This window comes from Chaetodon trifascialis, chromosome 7 (genome assembly GCF_039877785.1).
Source record: "Chaetodon trifascialis isolate fChaTrf1 chromosome 7, fChaTrf1.hap1, whole genome shotgun sequence".
NCBI lineage: Eukaryota > Metazoa > Chordata > Actinopteri > Chaetodontiformes > Chaetodontidae > Chaetodon > Chaetodon trifascialis.
This window is the reverse complement of record NC_092062.1, coordinates 15,162,501-15,181,240: the sequence shown is the minus strand read 5'-3', so window position 1 is coordinate 15,181,240 and position 18,740 is coordinate 15,162,501. Positions and strand designations below refer to the sequence as shown.

Below are 18,740 nucleotides of genomic sequence, written 5' to 3'. Positions count from 1 at the left end.
GCCGGACTATGCTTAGGATTTTCTATGAGTCTGTGGTGGCAAGTACTATTCTCTACGCTGTTGCGTGCTGGCTGAGGATGCCAGATACCAACAGACTCAACAAACTGATCCGTAAGGCCAGTGACGTTGTGGGGATGGAGTGTGACTCTCTGGCGGTCAGAGAGGTGTCAGAGAGGAGGATGCTGAATAAGCTATGGACTATCTTGGACAACGTCTCACACCCACTTCATGATGTGCTGGCCAGGCACAGGAGTATGTTCAGTGAGAGACTCATCCCACCTTAACTCAGGACTGAACGCTACAGGAAATCATTCCTGCCTGTGGCCATCAGCCTGTACAACTCCTCCCACTGAATGGCCCTTGGACTTTTCTATGCCTGTTCTGATATATATTTTCCAATTTCAATTTTGCACATCCAGTTTCATTTTTGCACATCCAATGTTCAGTATATATGGTATTTCTGATATATATATTCATCCAATTTCAATTTTGCACATCTAATTTCATTTCTGCATGCCCAGTGTTCAGTATATATATTTGTTTTATTGTTGTATATTTTATTGTGTTGCATATTTGTTGTATATATATTCTTAGTATCAATATTTTGGTTATATATATATATATATATATATATATATATGACACCTCTCTGACCGCCAGAGAGTCACACTCCATCCCCACAACGTCACTGGCCTTACGGATCAGTTTGTTGAGTCTGTTGGTATCTGGCATCCTCAGCCAGCACGCAACAGCGTAGAGAATAGTACTTGCCACCACAGACTCATAGAAAATCCTAAGCATACAAATACTATATATATACTGCTACAAAAACAATTTCCCCTCAGGGATCAATAAAGAAATCCTGAATCCTGAATCCTGAATCACAAGCTACGACCTCCACAATAAACATGGAGATGATTTAACATCTGTCCGGCAGTGTCAACCAGAGAGGGACTCTCTGGTTTGTAAATGCAGAATTTATGACTGAGCTCTTGTTGTTGGATTGAACTGCATTAGGCTGAACTTAACACAGTGCATTTCAGCATTTCAGATTAGGGTCATGTAGTCTGTGCCACATAAGATACATGTGAGCTGAAAGGAATCTGTGCACAAGTAGAATTTCTCTATAATAGCAAGGGTCATATTCATCTATGTCACTGGAGGGGATGTACAGGCCTGCTGTCATCACACCACTATGGGAATCGGGACTAAGTCCTGCTTTGGCCAGGCACATTCCCATGTAAACATCATCAATGGGAAGAATGGGGATGGACTGGGACATATTGTATATGACCAAAGCTGTGTAGCCGGACAAGAGGATGCCCCCACCACCACAGTAGGGAGGGTATGAGTCTGACTCTTGCACCTGAACTGGAATAAAATACTTGCTCCCTGAAAACCTAATGGGCCCCACATTCTGGATCAGATAGCCGGTAAAAAGATGCTTGTTTCCATTATTGTCCTCAAGGCTTTGGAGATACATAACTATGTTGTCCGTGTTGGCAAAGACATCATCATCACCATTTAACAAGAAGCGAGCGTTTGGGCAGCTTCTTTCCATCCATTCTAGGAAGAGAATCTGCTTCAAAGTGAGGTTGTAGAATGAGTCACTGAAGTCCCATTGGAGGATGTCATTGTACTCACGGTGTTCCAGCTTGAGGACTCTGTTCGTGTTCTCTTTCTCGAAACCAGTACCCATTGTTCCTGCTGTGAAGATCCTTCGGATCCACACACCATTTTGTAACCTCTCTTTAGCCCAGGTTTTGCGCAGCACCTCTCGGCGTTCATAGTTCACAGGTGAGCTTTTAATGACCAGCAGAAGGAAGACCTCTGCGGATCCATCAGCTCCTCCACATTTGTCAGGAAGGTCCAGTAGCATGGGAAAATGTCGACAGTGTCTATAGTACAGGAAGTCTTGCAGGCTATCAGGAAGTGAGCTGAAGTTTGTGATGCTGGCAGCAGACATGTTTTGCTCACATCTTGACCAGAAGTGAACATATGAGGTGCTTTTGGTGGGGGGCTTCGTTTCATTGCCATCATTTCTCACAGTTACTTCAAGGGGGGTAGTTTTGTGGTCAATACATTCTTTCCAGAGATAAATGATGATGATGAGAAGAGCTCCCACCTGCAAGAAGGTGCTTGCTCTGATGTTTGTCCTCTTTAAAACTCTGCAGCAACAGAAAAAAAGTTTTCTCATCAACTCACCACATTTTGTGATCTACCACTGCAAAAGGGTTAAGGTTTGGTCTAGACCATACATTAAAGCGTGATCTAGATCTGCTCTAGGTGGAAACTGTCATGAGACTATTTTAGCTGTGATTTGGTGCTAAACAAATACCTTGAATTGAACTGAATTGAATTTGAATTGGATACAGATCCCATGTTAAAAGGGTAACGATAGAAACTGCACACTGTAAGGCTGAAAAATGATTGATTGAATTGGCTGATTCTAACTTTGCATTGACTTTGGTTGAACGCTGGAATGCAATTCAGCTTAAAAAAGGGCTGGTGTCTTCATCAGACATTTTTTTCTACAGTGGTGTTGAACTCTGAAGGGAACACTCTACAGTCATTATGGAGAGGAAAATAACACATATGTCATGTTGCTGTCTGGCTGTCAGCTAGTGTCACTGTCACACTGGTGATTGAATGGTATCAGTTATTGCTTTACGGAAAAGATTCAAGTCAAAATTAAAGAACAAATGGGGAAAAATTAAATTCAAGTTCAACACCTGGACAAGCAGTGGGTGAATGGCCACAAAGTTTGGAATCAATATCCATGTTTCCTTTAAGATGAAGTGTAAAAAACTTGATCAACTTAACGGTGATCCATGCCTCTTTAATCCAGCTCTGCCATCAGGGCATCAGTTATCAGTTGCAAATAACCTGGACAACTTCCTTTAACAGTAAGCACTGAAACCATCTTAAATGAAGCCAAGCAAGAAATCACAGCATTACCTGCTATTTTCCTCATGGGAAAAATGATACTCTGGCATATCTCAGGACTCTAAGGACTCTTTAAGCCATCAGCTATGTTAAAACATAATGAAAGACTTGCTGTAATGGTCTTGGTTCCTCCTTGCATGCATGAAGGTTTAAACTTTTAATTTAACTGCAAAGTCAACACCTATATTTCCTGTTTTGCAGCATTCAGCAGGGGGTTCAGGCTGCAAAGCATTCTTAATGCCTGTCTCTGCCTTATGAAGGGAGGTGAATCTACAGTAGCACTACAGTCGAGAGGACTGACACAAATTAAATAAACTTCATTATTAAAACAATCTATTAAAGTGTTTATCAGGCCCTCGGTCTCAAAGACCATAACTCTCTCTTGCATTCATTTCGAGGAAAGATACTGGCTAATCAGCACTCGAAGAAGCTGAACACAACTGTGAAAAGAGGGCCTTTTTTTGCAAAGGCATCATGAACCAGACACAATAAATGTAGTCTTTTTTTCAAGATGGCTTTGATGCCGATCTTTACTGTTATTTTGCGACAGTATTTAAACATTGCAAGATCTCTTCACTATAGCATTATAAAATATCTTAGTGCATTTTCTTCACAAGTGTATAAAAATAAAAGCTGAACTATTTAAAGTAGAAATAATTGAATTGAAGAGGATCATGCAGCACACAGCTCCAGCAGCCTTTTTTCTGCAGTAGTTAGCCTACCTGAACATTCTGGCCGCTCAGTGCTCCGAAATCCGTCTTCAGTTAGTCTGATTTACAGGATGCCTCTAAAAACAAGAACATAAACCAAGTGCTGTGTGGCTGTCAGTCTCTCTCTCCCAGCCAGTTACATGCGATCATGTCAATTCTGACTCACCTGAGCCCCGCCCCTTCAATCGCTGCTAGGTAATGACGGCTGGATAAAGGGTGCATTGGCGCAAGATACGACATAATATAAAAGTGGTGCTGAAAAGCTGATGGAGGAGAGTACCATGAGGAATCCCATGAGCCTAATGCAAAATGTTTTCAGTACACAAATAATTGATTTTGTGCCGTAACCCGTCAATCATGTGAGCCCAGTGAGCCTGAAGGCAGAGGCAGATACCATCTGTTTGTCAAGATTTTCCAGTTGAAACAAGAAAAATATGGAGGAGAAAAACAAGGTTTGTTTCTGGCTTGCTATTCAGCTTTATCAGCTGCCTTATGCTGAAACATGTTCAACTCAGGCATGGAGCCAGGTTTTAGTTTAGAGCGGTGTCGCTTATCGTGAACCAACCAATCACAGCCAGAATGGAAAATGTTACCGAGCCACAGCAAACTTTGGAAATGTTGAGCTAATAAGCTAAATATAATGCGTGAATGGTAGTGATTTTTGATGATTTGTCTAGTTAGCCTTAATAAATTAGAGATTAATCAGCAATATAGACGAATTTCCTTGCACAAGAACTTAATGAAGGAACTCAAATACCAAAATAATAAATGTTAGTTGTGTATTTCTTAAACTGCTGTATTGATATTACTTTACCATCATATGGAATTATATGAACATACTAACACAACAGAATTAATATATGAATGTTATACTAACATTATACTCTTATATTATACTTTATATGTAATGGTATAATATTATGCTAGTTCACTAATTACTCACTGTGGATGGTGCATCTGCAGTGGACAGAGTTTAGTCAGAGCCAGGACGCCAGTGCCAGTGAACCAGTTCACCTTGTTCTATTTTAAACCTAATTTACTTAAGTTATTATTAGAGATATTGTTTTGCAATCTTGTTTACATAAAGTGTGATGTGGGAGGTGGTGTTTTTTTTGTGTGGGCTGGTCAAAAAGCCCAGGGCCATTTTCCCCCCATTTCCAGTCAGTCCTTGCACTAAGTTACATATTTTAAATTAAATTTGAGGTGTGAGCAAATACATTGTTCACTGAGGTAAAGTTTAGCACAGATTTTATTTGAGTTGTGGAAATTTAGACGACGGTAGCCTTTACAACCAGCTCAGCAAGTCCAGTACGCAGCAGCATGGCTCAGTGCTCCTTTCTGCTGGTACACTGCCTCTTTTTACCAGCCACACAATGACAAACCATGAACTTACTCATTCACTCAATCTGTCTTCTGTTCTTACAAAAAACGGTCAGAGTCAGTGGAGGACGCAGGCTGCATGCAGTGGGACACCAACATGTTGAAAGTTGTGATGCATTTATGATGAAACTAACAAAACATAGTGATTAAAGTTGCTGATATAAAGTGTAACTATTACAGCTCTGTAATATAGACACAGTATTTAACCTGCTAGAGGTACATAATTATCAAGCATGTAGGGCAACCTATAGAAATGCATCACAGTTTCTTCATGGGAAACATCCAGAGAGCACTTCATCACGTTTTCTTGCACACTGGGCCACCGTCAAGGGCACTTTATCGTGTTTTATCTACCACAGGGGCATATAAGAGGCCACTTCTGCTGCGTTTTTTCCAACATGCCCTTACTTTTTCTGTGTTGTAGTTTTCAACAGCGGTTGAATGCTGGAATGCATTTCTTTTGTGTGCGTATGTCTCTGTGTGTGTTTGGAAATGAGAATGTGCAGCAGCAGTAGCCAGAAGAGGACTGGGGAATAAAAAAATAATAAATATTATCATTCAAACAAAACACCCTCAAGTCAGCTAGTGAAGCAAATGACGAGATGTGTCTGACAATAGTCCGCCTGTAAACTTGTGGCTGTAAAGGGATCGTGAGACCTTTCTTGTTAATATCTTTGTCAATAATTATATACTGAGCTCTCTGGTGTATTGATTAAATCAGTGAATAATAAAAACCTCATTTGAAAAAGAGACAAACAAAAAGCAAAGCTGTCACTATCTTAGAGAAGATGTGAGTCCTCAGCGGGAGGTTTGAATGCAGCACATGAAATCAGACTTATAGATCCAGCATGTCCACATCTGGATTACTGTAGGGAGTGTGTGTGAGGGAATTTAGTCAACCACAGTATCTATAACAGGTTTGAAGGCTTTCTTTTTTTCAAAGCTCTCCAGTGTGGGTTTTAGATTGTAAACTATTAAACATTATAATATAACAGAATACAGACAGACATACGCGCTTACTGATGTAGCCAGTGAACAGCCAGATGACTTCATCTGTCCTGGGTGGATGCATTGGTTTTATGTTCACTTCAGAGTCAGATACAGAAGCTCGCATGTTTCACATGTTGTGACTTGGTGGCTAATTTATTACCAGTTACTTTATTAAGAATTAAACTCTACATAATACGTGTGACACAAATTCAAATTTGTCTCAATGATTAAAATCTGCTTCTTTTTTCATCAAAAGCTCTTTTGTGATTCATGAGTAAATGGATTAGTCTACATACTGTAAAATAATCAGGCTTCTTTTTCCATTTCCTTGCTTTGGACATGCCATTAGTTACACCTTTGATAAACTGAGCAACATATGTACACAGCCTCCATGGATGGAGGAATGTCTATATTCTTTATTATTTGCACTTACACTCTGCCCACGTGCTTTCAGGACATTTTAATAATGATCTTTGTTATGATATGATCTTTTTTTGGATAGTCCATAATAATAATAATAATACATTTTATTTAGAAATCAAATTCATAACATTCAAGGACACTTTACAGAGTGGGTAAAAACACAAGCGAAATACACAGAATAAATAAGAGCACAGTAATTAAAAACACATCAAGTTAAAAACAGGCTAAAAGGAGAACTGAAATTAAAGAGAGAAGGCAGTCTGGAACAGATGAGTTTTGAGTCTGGATTTGAAGTTGGGGAGAGAATCGGTGATTCTGATGTCAGGTGGCAGTGAATTCCAAAGCTGGGGAGCAGAGCGACTGAAAGCTCTGCTCGGCAAGGTTGTGGATGACCTTAAATGTAAACAGCAGGATTTTGAAAGTGATTCGAAATTTGACCGGGAACCAGTGAAGCTACTGGAGGATGGGGGTAATATGGTGCGAGGAGGGAGTTCTGGTAATAATGTGGGCTGCAGAGTTTTGAACCAGTTGAAGTTTATGGAGGGACTTGTAAGGGACACCGAAAAGGAGTGAATTACAGTCAAGGCGAGAGGTGACAAGGCTGTAAACCAGGATGGCAGTGGTGTGAGGGGTGAGAGAGGGGCGGAGACGATTGATGTTACATAGATGGAAATAGGCAGACCGGGTAATGCTATTGATGTGAGAGTGGAGAGATAGTGAGTTGTTGAGGATGACACCCAGACTCTTAACCCGAGGGGAGGGGGACACTGTGGAGCTGACAATGTTGAGGGAGAAACTGTCGGTTTTGGATAGGGTTGATTTAGTGCCGATGAGAGCAAGTTCGGTCTTGTTACTGTTGAGTTGAAGGAAGTTGGAGGTGAACCAGGATTTGATCTCAGAGACAGAGGGTGAGGTCCAGAGAGCTGTTAGACTGATTTTTGTGATGACCTGGACATGGGATTTATTTTATAATCTTAGAAATAATTAATCATTTTAAATCAGAAATATAGAGGAGATGGAGAGTTAAATTCAAATGTAAAAGGTCTGTTTGAATCAAGACATCAGCGCAGCTGTGATTGAAAAGACATCAGTCTTTTGTTGCACAATATGATGATAGCATTGTTTTGTTGTAGTTAATTTTGCTGCAGGATGTTTCACACATTTTGTGTGCTGTGTATTGTATTGCTACAATGACATTTTTTATGGTGATCATTACATTTCCTTCTTATCTCATGTATATTATTGGGTATATAGCATTACCATTTTTGAACAGAGATAACATTCAGACAGACTGTCACATTATTAATTAATTATTGTGATTAAATGCAGAAAATTCAGCTTTGCTCTGCAAATTTAAAGCTTATCAGAATGACACTGCCCACATTTTCTGCAGTTTTGCCAAAATAATAAATAAATAAATAAATAAATAAATAAATAAATAAATAAATAAATAAATAAATAAATCAGACCTGACCACCAAATCAGTGTGTAGAGGAGTGCTCTGTGCTCTTATACTGAGCAAAATGGGTGGGAGGAGAGTGGGAAAGAGACAGAGCTGAATAGACAAAACCACCTTGGTGGAACATGAGGCAAACAGCCATGATTAGAATAGAAGTAAGGATACATCAGAAATAATCATTTCAGGAAAATTTTACTTTTTATTTTAGTAATATAGACTTATTTCATCAGTTCAGTGTTGTTGTTGTTGTTGTTGTTGTTGTTGTTGTTTTTATATCACATTACATGCATATTACGCTGGGTTTGTGCTTCACATCATAAAACGCATTTGAAGTAGAAAAATTAACAAACTATTTTATGATGATGGCTAAAATTCCATCCAAAGCCCCAGAACATCCCACCCCTCTAACTCTTCCCTGGACCGGGCGGTGAATGAATCGAGCGCACTCCCATGCCTCTTTAACCCCGCCCCGCCGGTTAACTCCCCCAGTGACGTCACCAGAGTCCTCCCAATGCGGGGGCTTTGTGGATGGGCACTGGCTGCACCGTGGAGAAAAACGTGCGTCCGTGCCGTGTGGTGTCAGTGTCAGTGACAAACAAACCGCGGCAGCGTGCGGAGCGCCTGTTTCTACAGACGCTGCATCAACACCAGCACCGGATATATAAAGGAAATGCGACATGCATGCATGCATCAACGCGTGTGTGCAGATATCTGGAGGTTTCGAGGAATGAAAAGTGGACCGTTGCCGATGGAGCTGCTTCCACACTGAGGCTGGGCTGTGACTTCTGACCGGCTGCATTGTTGCATATGTTTCCTGGGATGGAATAATTCTGCTCCTCATTCATCAAAGAAATAATTCATAAACTTTTGTTTTCGCTCTCTATGGTGCCTGAAGGGTAAGCACAAACCGAGGTGTCGGTGCATTGTTTATTCTCTGAAATCATCGCAGCATGGGCGCTTGCATGCCTTTGTTTTTCAATGCATTCGTTCCCCTTTCTGTATATCTGTCAGCTGGAAAGCTGCTGGTGCGCGCACACATCATTTTTACTCATTTATTAAAATGCAAGACTCTGCATTTTCCCAGTGCAGAGTGATGTCTTTGTGTGCGGCCGTTCGACAACAGAAACACCTCTGGTCTGTGGCTCTTGTGTTGGCAGGGAGATGGACGGGATTGGGAACACCATGCAGAAGAAGGCTGCAGAGCTGGAGCGGCTGGCCGAGGTGCTCGTCACCGGGGAACAGCTGAGGTAGGTCGGCGTGCCCCAGTCAGCAATCCCCGGATATGCTGCGGGTCACAAATTCAGGGAAGTTGTGCCATTTTTCTCAATAAACTGTCCAGCTTATTCGCCTCCACGAAAGAATATACCTGATGATTAGTAAACCGTCATTTAAATAAAGTCTTTCTTTAGTTCATGCTCAATCTTGCGTGTTTTTATTGCCCCAGATCAGGAAAAACGAGGACATGACAGGACATGACACATCCAGTGAGAAAAGTGGGTGTTGTAGACATGACAGCCGGTTAATGATCATGCATGTAGCTCTCTCCCTCACTGCAAACTGGCAGTAGAGGCGCGTTCAGCTTTCTGCAGCATGCACCGCCAAACAAAGGCGTGCACACATGCACAGCCCTCCCTGTGCACACTGCTGCAGGAGCCTGTTTCGCCTTACTGTTTTCAGGACTGGACAAGAGTAATTTTTGCTCCAGTAATACAGTGCCCTTTGAGCTTCGCAGGGAATAATCAACTTGCTAACCCTGCATCATGATCATGCCGGGCCGATATCAGCCACTAACCATGGCAGTGTTGTTGACATGCTGTACCCTTTGACCCACTGTACGTATAAAAAAAAGGCCCCATAACCCCGGTGATGTTCCCTGGCTCACGCTTCCAGCAATGAATAGAGGCTCAGTAGGTAAAGCATGGCATCAATGCCTGGAATTTCAGCCCCCCACAGAAGTACGAGGGAAAAATGCCACTGAGTTGTGTTTCCAGCTGGGCGGGACAAAGTGAGTTTGAGTTTTGTTGTCCGTGAAGAAGTACACACTGTAACATCGCCCAGTTCTGGAGGAGCAGAAAAAGAAACAGTCATCACCTGGAGAAATGAATAGTTTGTGTCTGGGCGTACTTTTCTGTGTTCTCCTGCCCAGTGACAGTGTGTTTTCCTGTTTGTCACTCTATAGGGTGTGTGTGTGTGTGCGTGTCAGTGTCCCTGGCACAGCTGTATACTGCGGCTGCCAGCTGGCGGTGTGGCTGGTGTCAGTGAACGAAGGGTTGGTCGCGGTGGCTGTCCCAGAGTCCACTGCCTCTGAGACGCGCTGGGGGGGGGAGTGGACTTGAGGTTGTGACATACACGGCTGCTCTCTGTCTCTAAATCTCTTTCTGCCTACTCAACAGACGTAGCAGTCAGCCTGAGAGCTTTTTAAGCCCTGCTAGCAGCGTGGTTTTAGGGAGGGCAGTGTCTATCTGTGGGTCAGCGCTGCACTTTGGCCCAGACTGAAATATCTCAACAGGTTTTGGATGCATGACTCTGGTGTTTTGTACAGACATTCATGGTCCCCAGAGGAAGAGTCCTCTGACCCTCTGACTTTTCCTCAAGTGCCATCATGTGGTTGATATTTTTAGCTTTGAGTGAAATATGTGGATAACTGTTGGATGGATTACCATGAAGCTTTCATCTAGCAGGATCATCACTTACTTCAAAACCAGTAACATTCCCATCAGCCTCAGTAGTGACTTGTGTTTAGGGCTCATGTTAGCATGCTAACATACTGAAACCAACATGAAACTAAGTGAACATGATGAACATACCTGCTTAGTATCAGCCGGGTGAGTTTTCACTGTGAGCATGTTAGCATGTGGCTCTGCTGTGTCTAAGTACAGTCTCACGTAGCTGCTGGCATAGCTGCAGGCTATTAGTTCTGTTACACTGTGCAGTATGAACACACACAGTACAGTTTAATGATTGATGTTCCTCCTCAATAATTTACTTCTTGAGCCTTGTCCTTTGGTCTGAATTAACGGTTCAGAGGGAGTGAGAGAGTCACACTTTTGTCAACAGTGGTACATAGTCATGGAAGTAAAATTAGACCTGATAGGAAACCCATCTGGAATAAAAACAGGGAGTGTACCAGATCCACACCTTTGTTTGATCATTCTATCAGGAATCAAGCTCATGGTACAAGAGGACCATGCTTCCTGGTACTGATAACAGTACACCGGCTGTTCTTAAACGTCTTATCACATGTTTGTGTCCCATCATGTCAACCACTCGTATGTTAGAGCAGATGTGCTGCAGGCACAGGGCTGAAAACAGACAGACAGACGGATACCAATGCACACAGACACACACAGCTGCTGCAGTGAGTCCTGTGACCAGTTCATAGTTGTGAATAGGCCGTTTGTTGCACTATGGCAGACTGTGATTCAGGCTCGGCGAATGTTTTCAGCCTGGGACTCGCCATCGTCATGGTCATACTGGGAGCCAGAGACTCACTCAGAAACACTCCCGCTTGTCATTGTTTGATCCAGCACAACTTTAAGAAATGCTGCTACAGAGAGGAACCAACAGAGTAGGAACACCCACCACAACAAGCAGTCTGACTCCTGAGCCTCTTATTAAGAACCAGCAAGATGGATGATTTTACTTTCAGCTACATTTAAGATGATTTATGGATAGATTAGGCTGAAACCATCTGAAGCTGAACGGAGAAAGAGGAGAGGATGATGCTCAGCCTGGTTGGAAGTGAAGTCTCTAACTTGTTTGCCCATCTTAAGTCCTGGCAGAACAGTGTGAGGGTACTTACTGGGGCAGGCTTGGACCAGGGCTGTCAGTGCTAATCCGCGGTGATGCTAGCCAGCTGCAGACAGGCTCAGCATGGAGTGGAACGAGCAGGCTGCAGGGAGCTTGGCCGAGGCTGTGGTGGGCGGTTTCACAATACTCAGGTTCAGAAAGAGGTCACCTTGATGACGTGAAAAGGCCAACTGCTAGAGCATGAGCAGGTTGTCGTGTCATCATACGGTACAGTCGCATTATAGATCCCTGCAGACGGAGCTTTCGCCTCGAGCCAAGAGGATTGATGTGTTCTGTCTAATGTCAGAAAGATTTGTATGAATGTTCTGTTTGTTCTTTAGGGAACTCACATTTTCTCATACTAGAAGCCTTTTTATCTTTATTGGCTAATTTATGATATGCAGCTTACACAGATAAGTAGAACAGGGAATGACAGGACCGCTGTCTTTAACTCCTTTGGTGATAAAACAAAACTTTAGCCCTGATCTTATTTTAAAGGAATAATGCCAAAGAATTCTTCTTTATTTACTCCTCTGTGGCTTGTTTGCTGCCCTCCAGGCTGCGGCTTCACGAGGGGAAGGTGATTAAGGATCGGCGGCACCACCTGCGAACTTACCCAAACTGCTTTGTGGCCAAGGAGCTCATTGATTGGCTGATCGAACACAAGGAGGCCTCAGACCGAGACACGGCCATCAAGATCATGCAGAAGCTCTTAGACCAGAGCATCATTCACCACGGTGAGGCTGAGCTGCGTGTGTTTGTGTGTTACTCTTGTGTGTCTTTTCCATTTTCTACAACAGCAAGGGTCCTTCTTTCTTTCTTTCTTGACATTTTCTGGGAAAGATCGGTGCCTCTGAATAGATCATCCTTCCTGTCTCCCAGTCAATTCGGCTCCAGCGTACCTACCTGTTTTACATTTAATCAGACACTGAAAACAGAGACAGGAAAAGGTCGTCCTGCCTCTTTCTCCTTAGTTTAGATGGAGCCAGTTCAGTAAAAACTCATCCCAGCTGTAGATTAATAATTAAATGTTGTTTAGATTTTAGTGACTGTACTTATACAAATGCAATCAAAATTTCCATGATCCCATTATGTGACACTTGCTCATGTCTTCAACCATCATTACTTACACTAACACAACTTGAAATGGCCTCTGTGCAGTAGCTGACAGCTGGATGAAATTAAATGGATTTAGCTGTAAAGTAAATGACCAATTAGTCAGAGTTGCATGAGTTATGCACACGTAACAGATTTGTATGTGTTTTGTGTCCTGTAATTGAAGTCCGTGCATGTTGGTTATGATAGTAAATAGGAGAGTATGTTGCGTTTGTCTGCGTTAAAAGCTCTGGTTCTCGTCAGTCTGTTAACAACCTCTTCCTGTTTTTGCACTTTTGTCATCAAACGCCTTTGGTGTTTGCAAATCCTGCAGGCGATGAGCTCTTAAAACTAAAACTTCCATGCATGTGTGTGTTTTCAGTGTGCGATGAGCACCGGGAGTTCAAAGACATGAAGCTGTTTTACCGTTTCCGGAAAGACGATGGCACGTTCCCGTTGGACAGCGAGGCCAAAGTCTTCATGAGGGGCCAGAGGATCTATGAGAAGTATGAACAGACACAAACACACCATGTGACACAACCAAAGCCACTCAGTCACGTTCTTCAAAGTGCAGATGTCAGAGGGATTGTAATGGCTGACCATGCGGTTGTGTAACAGAAACAGAAACTCGCCAGAATTTTATCTCTTGGTGTATTTGATTGATTTCCCCTTACAGAGAGTAACTTTAAAGAGTAGCTCATCGTACATTTTTTGCCAAGAGTTAGATGAGAAGCTTGGTATCACTCTTGTGTCTGTATGATAAATACAGACAGACTGCGAAAATCCTTGCCTTGTCCATATGGGTGTGTGCACGGGTGTGTGTGTGTGTGTGTGTGTGTGTGTGTGTGTGTGTGTGTGTGTGTGTGTGTGTGTGTGTGTGTGTGTGTGTGTGTGTGTGTGAGTCTCTATATGTCTCTATGTATTTATGGGGGCGGGAGGGCTGGGGTTTTGCTGTTTTTAGCCTCTGTTAGGCACTTTGTGTTGCTTTTAAGTATGAAAAGTGCCATGTAAATAAAGTTTGATTTGATTTGATAAATATGAAGTTATAGCTAGCAGCTGCTTAGCTTAGCATAGCACAAATACAGGAAACAACCAACTGTTTGTTGGTCAGTGAGCTATGTCTCATAAAGCGTGTTGTGGGATCGTGCACCGCAGTCCTGCACATCCGTCCCTTTGTGGCGTTACTCCTCCATCTGTGTTTACTGTGATGCTGTTTACCTCCTCAAAGATGTCGCTGGTGAAGCTTGTTGATATGCGGAACGCTGAACTATCTGATGCTGTTTTAACTTTAGGAAGTTCATGGCCTCTTGGCAAACAATAACTCATGCCATGCGTGCATTTCCTGCCCTCCTCTTTGTGAGAGTCACTGGCATTCTCAATGGCATACTGATCGAGTGCATTTGAGATAATTTTCCGAAAGTTTGTTTTGCTGGTAACTCATGGCGTGTGTCCAGCAATGGGCTGGATTTGGAGGACACCACTAATGGGACTGTTTTTGTTTGCCATCAGCTTTGTACCCATGATGCTGTTGGTCCTGCAGTGATGAGGCTAATTATTTCTATAGCAACCCCAAAGGCCTCCTCTGTGTGTGTCCACTTCTCTCTTTAGTTGTCTATCAGTAGCATCTCTACAGTTTTGGATTTATGCACACACTGCCTCTGCGTTTACCAAATAAGTGCAGACACACACATACACACTGGGTGCCTTTTTTTGTGTACAAAACGCACACACAGCTTGACTCCCATTCCCCATCTCACACATCCTGACACCTCTTTGTCACATGAGTAAACTGTATTTTCATGGGCCTTTTGACACACACACAGTGTGACACCGTAATAAACAGAGACCTATTTTTCATGTCTGTTTCTGAGACAACACACACTCAAACACACACACAAACACACACACTGCAGTTGCATAAGAGGAAGAAATAGTCCAAGGGGAGACATCTGTCGTCTCAGCTCTCAAAGCCATGTGTTTATGTAATCACCATGGTGTAGACACACACACACACACACACACACACACACACACACACACACACACACACACACACACACACACACACGCGCGCGCGCACTCCCCTGAAGCTTGCTCTGGTAGTTGCTTGCTTGCAAACCAGCGTTGCTTCACGATTACACTTACAGCACAAGAAACAGTCCTGCAACATAAAAAACCAAACCATCTCTGTGTCCTTTGTGCCTGAGGACATAATAATGCAAATATGTCCCATCCAGGACGGATCATTGTTCCTACTGCTTGTTTACATTATTGTACACCACAGTTGCTTTGGCTCTTTGAAATTTCTTTACTTCTGAAATGAATGAGATATGTCTCTGGGTTTCAGGATACACCAGGAACAATAACCATGAACATTAAGCTAGATGCCAATGCAAGCTGTTAGTCTTGAACAGGAATTCAGCCATTAGATGCCTGCAACAGTGTAGTCCTACAGCAGATCATAACCATATACTACTTTACTCCTCTAGTTTTTCCACCTTTCAACATAAGAAGTTTTGTTTGTTACATAAATGCTTATTTTCTTGACTCATCCCTGAAATTCACAGAAGGCGGTGACTTTTACAGCCTGAATGTGTGTTGGTGCAAACCCAAAAGCTGTTTTTAGCCATGCTAGCAGTGTGGTTTGAGGGGCGGCAATGTAGGTCGGTCCACCACTGAAATATCTCAACAATTGTAAGGTGGCTTGTCATGAAATTTGGTACAGACGTTTATATCTCCCTCCGGATGAATTGTTATAACTTTGGTGATATCATCAGGTCAAATATTTTATTTGTTCACTGCTTTTGTTTAGGAATAAATTAGCATTTGTACGGCGATGGACACGTCGTGCCTCTGTGAAAGAAATCACGAGAGCTGGCCGACTGAAGAAGGTTCAGGAGACCTGGATCTCTTACGCAGAAGCATTTATTGAAGCTCGATGAAGGAGAACAGAGATGAGCAGTACAGGAGAGTCTGTGTAATGCCACCCAACTCTAAAGGATACTTTCTGACAGGGAGTATTTAACCTTTACAAGACCTGTGAGATTTAATACATGTCCCAGCAAGGCTATCCTTCACTCTCGATTCTATTGGGTGTTGGATCCTAAATAAGAAACTATTCCTACCACAGTCACGTTGTTTGGTGCGCTCAGGTCACATGTAATACATTCTAAGGGGAGATGATCAGTCAGTCTGTTGAGTCTGGGCCAGAGTACAGCCTATCTGCTGCGGCGTTGACTCCCCTGGGAGATGGAGACAGCCCAGTCTTATCAGGACAGCTGCACTGCCCAATCATCCCTGGGAGACAGAGAGTTTGTCACATTACCTCCCAGGCCTAAAGAAAGGAAATTCCTTCTCAGCATGCGCCATCTTTTTTTGGTGATTGTGTTAGATTTGGGTTCTTTGGCTGTTTTTTTTTATTAGTTAAGTTATTCTTAACATGCAATCTCTAAAAATGAGTTTGCAATAGTCAATGAACTTCTTTAAAGTAGCAGAAAAGTGGATACGTAACATACAAACTCCCTGCTCATGCTGTCCTGTAACCTCAGGCACCGTTTCCCTGCAGCCTGTTTCACATCTAGTTTTTCCATTGGGGAAAATAAACAGTCCTCTTCACACATTGATCTCCGATGCTGTCAGTCGTCAAATCAGCATACAATCAGCAACTCCAGTCAACAAAACACACAGAGGCATTTCAAACAGTTGTTATGACAGCATTTCCTTGGAGACAGGGTTAGTCAGAGGGGACAGTGTTTTACAGCGTTGTTCACCACGTAGACTGTTAATGTTAGTGTCTCTGCTGTAGATTCTAGTGAAATTGCTTAATTAAAGAGGAGTTAACCAGGTTTATATTGAGCTACCACATGAAATAAGGCGTTTGGAATAAATGAATGAAAATGTTTGATCTACCCTTTATTAATCTGAGGTGAGGCCTCTCCATGCTCTCACAGTCACACCAACAGCAGATGGTTTTCTGTCGGCCTCACTGATGCAGCTGTGGGTTATGTGCATTGCTGAAGGGCACCTCAACAGTAGCAATTAGGAAGGTTCAAGCTTTGCTGTTTCCTTTCCACCAGCCCTGTGGTCAAAAGCCTGTTTTTCTACATCAGACATCAAATATTCAGATACAATCTCTGCAGGTACTTGACTCTCATCTTGGGCACGTCTTTACTTATGTTTGTGCGTCAACACTTTGTGCATCAGTGTGTGCTTTAGTCGTTAGAGTGAAATGTTTCCATTTGTCTTTTAAGGGTAGAAAACACCTCATTTCAAAACGACAAAGACTGTCTCTCATTGCTCAGACAAAACTGTCCTTAAAGGACCACGCTGGTGGTTGTGCATGTTTTTCATACACTTTACAAGATTATTGTTTTTCTGTCAGATATGCAAATATACATGCTGCTGAATCAAAAGAGAGCAGCACAACCTTTCATTGGGTTTATCAAGCATTCCACAAATATAATCTAAATGTCCGTGTCATAGCAAGGCGAAGGCTGAGTAACAGCTGATAATCGCTGGCAATTGCATTAGCTGCTCTCTCTGCTTTAGAGTAGATCCTGTCATTTTCACATGACTGACTGATGACTGGAGGAATGTCTGTGGTTATTACAGTAAGACGTCTGACATACAGGGTTATTAACAAAGGCTTACTACTGTATAGTTTTGCTATAAAAGCATTTGAGCGTTCTGTGTTGTAACTCGGCTCAGTTATCTTAAAGTAATGCTAATCTGCACCGCACTGTTCTGACAAGGACAGCAAGTAATGTTATCATTTATTTGTTGTCCCATAAAGTCACTGAAACCTGAAACTGAGATCAAGGGCTGTAGAAGTGAAACAGATTTGACATGAGGAAGTTGTGTCTTTAAAGGTTCAGAACTGGTTGTGGTTGTATTCTTGACTGTTTATGTAACAGAAATACATGATTTAGCTGTGAAGTGGCCACGATGCAGCTGAAATGGGGTCATGAAGTGGGGAAAATATGTCTGTGTACATAACCATTCTGAGACGTTGGTCACGTAGGAAGCAGCATAAATGTAGTCTCTATTTTCTGAATATGGTTTCTGAATTAGGTATAGTACTGTTTCCATTACATTTTAAAGTGTTCTACTGAGACCAAGCATATACTTTTATATATTTCTGAACTTTTCATCGCCTTGTAGGTTATTCAGCTCATTCAGATAGTCTGGAACTTCTTTCTCCCAAACCTTTGCCTGCTGTGTGACACTGTGACTTGCTTGCTGTACTGTGCACTCACATGTCCCTTAAATGACCCTGAAAGCTATATTTGTTTTAAGGGCTGCTGTGTGGCCCTCGAGAGTCGTCGGTGCCCCCACCTTTATGCAAGACCAAATCTGAGAGCAGGGAAAAGCCTTTTGGTTCTACAAACACGTCTCTGTGGACACCACTGCATCTGAGTGAGGTGCACTGACTGAACAGCTACACTGAGTGCATATGCAGGTCATGGTAGCTCACCGTGTCCTACTTCAAGTTATCATGATCCATTTACGTACCATATATACAGTCTCAAGTCATGCATAATATACTGTACCACTTACATAATACTCATGCTAGTGTTCCAAGTGCACTGTGATTTGCTCTGAGTACAGTACATTGAGTCAGTCCCTCTGAGCTGTTGACTTAACATGTTTACTTGGATTAAATGGCATTGTGTACACAGACAAGTCTCATGGAACATTATGTCCAGTTCTTTCAATATTTGTGTTATGATGCTGGCTGCTAATGTGGGCCAATAGCACTTGTCCCACTAAAGCTCCACATCCATCAAATTTTGACATCTGAACAAGGGATGTTTTCTGCAGCGTGTTGACTCTCCACGAGTGAAGGACGGTGCTGGGTGTGCACCGCGCACCGTTTTCTTCAACATGTTTAAACTGTGTTCTTTTAGTCAAGCCAAGGTTGAAGCTTGAGGAACACAGTGTCACCCTGG

The 18,740-nt window shown here is 42.5% G+C and overlaps 1 protein-coding gene and 1 pseudogene across 2 annotated transcripts in view; one reads left to right on the top strand and one right to left on the bottom strand.

Moving 5' to 3' along the window:
• Nucleotides 1-1,039: 1,039 nt before the first annotated feature.
• Nucleotides 1,040-3,878, bottom strand: LOC139334162 (N-acetyllactosaminide beta-1,3-N-acetylglucosaminyltransferase 3 pseudogene; annotated as a pseudogene).
• Nucleotides 3,879-8,412: 4,534 nt separating this feature from the next.
• The window catches only part of deptor (DEP domain containing MTOR-interacting protein), a 30,830-nt gene continuing 20,502 nt past the window's right edge, over nt 8,413-18,740 (top strand). The window contains exons 1-4 of one of the 2 annotated variants that reach the window (XM_070966431.1): nt 8,413-8,804; nt 9,066-9,155; nt 12,256-12,434; nt 13,175-13,298. In XM_070966431.1, coding sequence (XP_070822532.1) covers nt 8,791-8,804; nt 9,066-9,155; nt 12,256-12,434; nt 13,175-13,298 — 407 coding nt within the window. In that variant the 5' untranslated portion in view covers nt 8,413-8,790. Of the gene's footprint in view, nt 8,805-9,062; nt 9,156-12,255; nt 12,435-13,174; nt 13,299-18,740 lie in introns of both variants that reach the window. The other variant, XM_070966429.1, reaches the window with a different exon arrangement.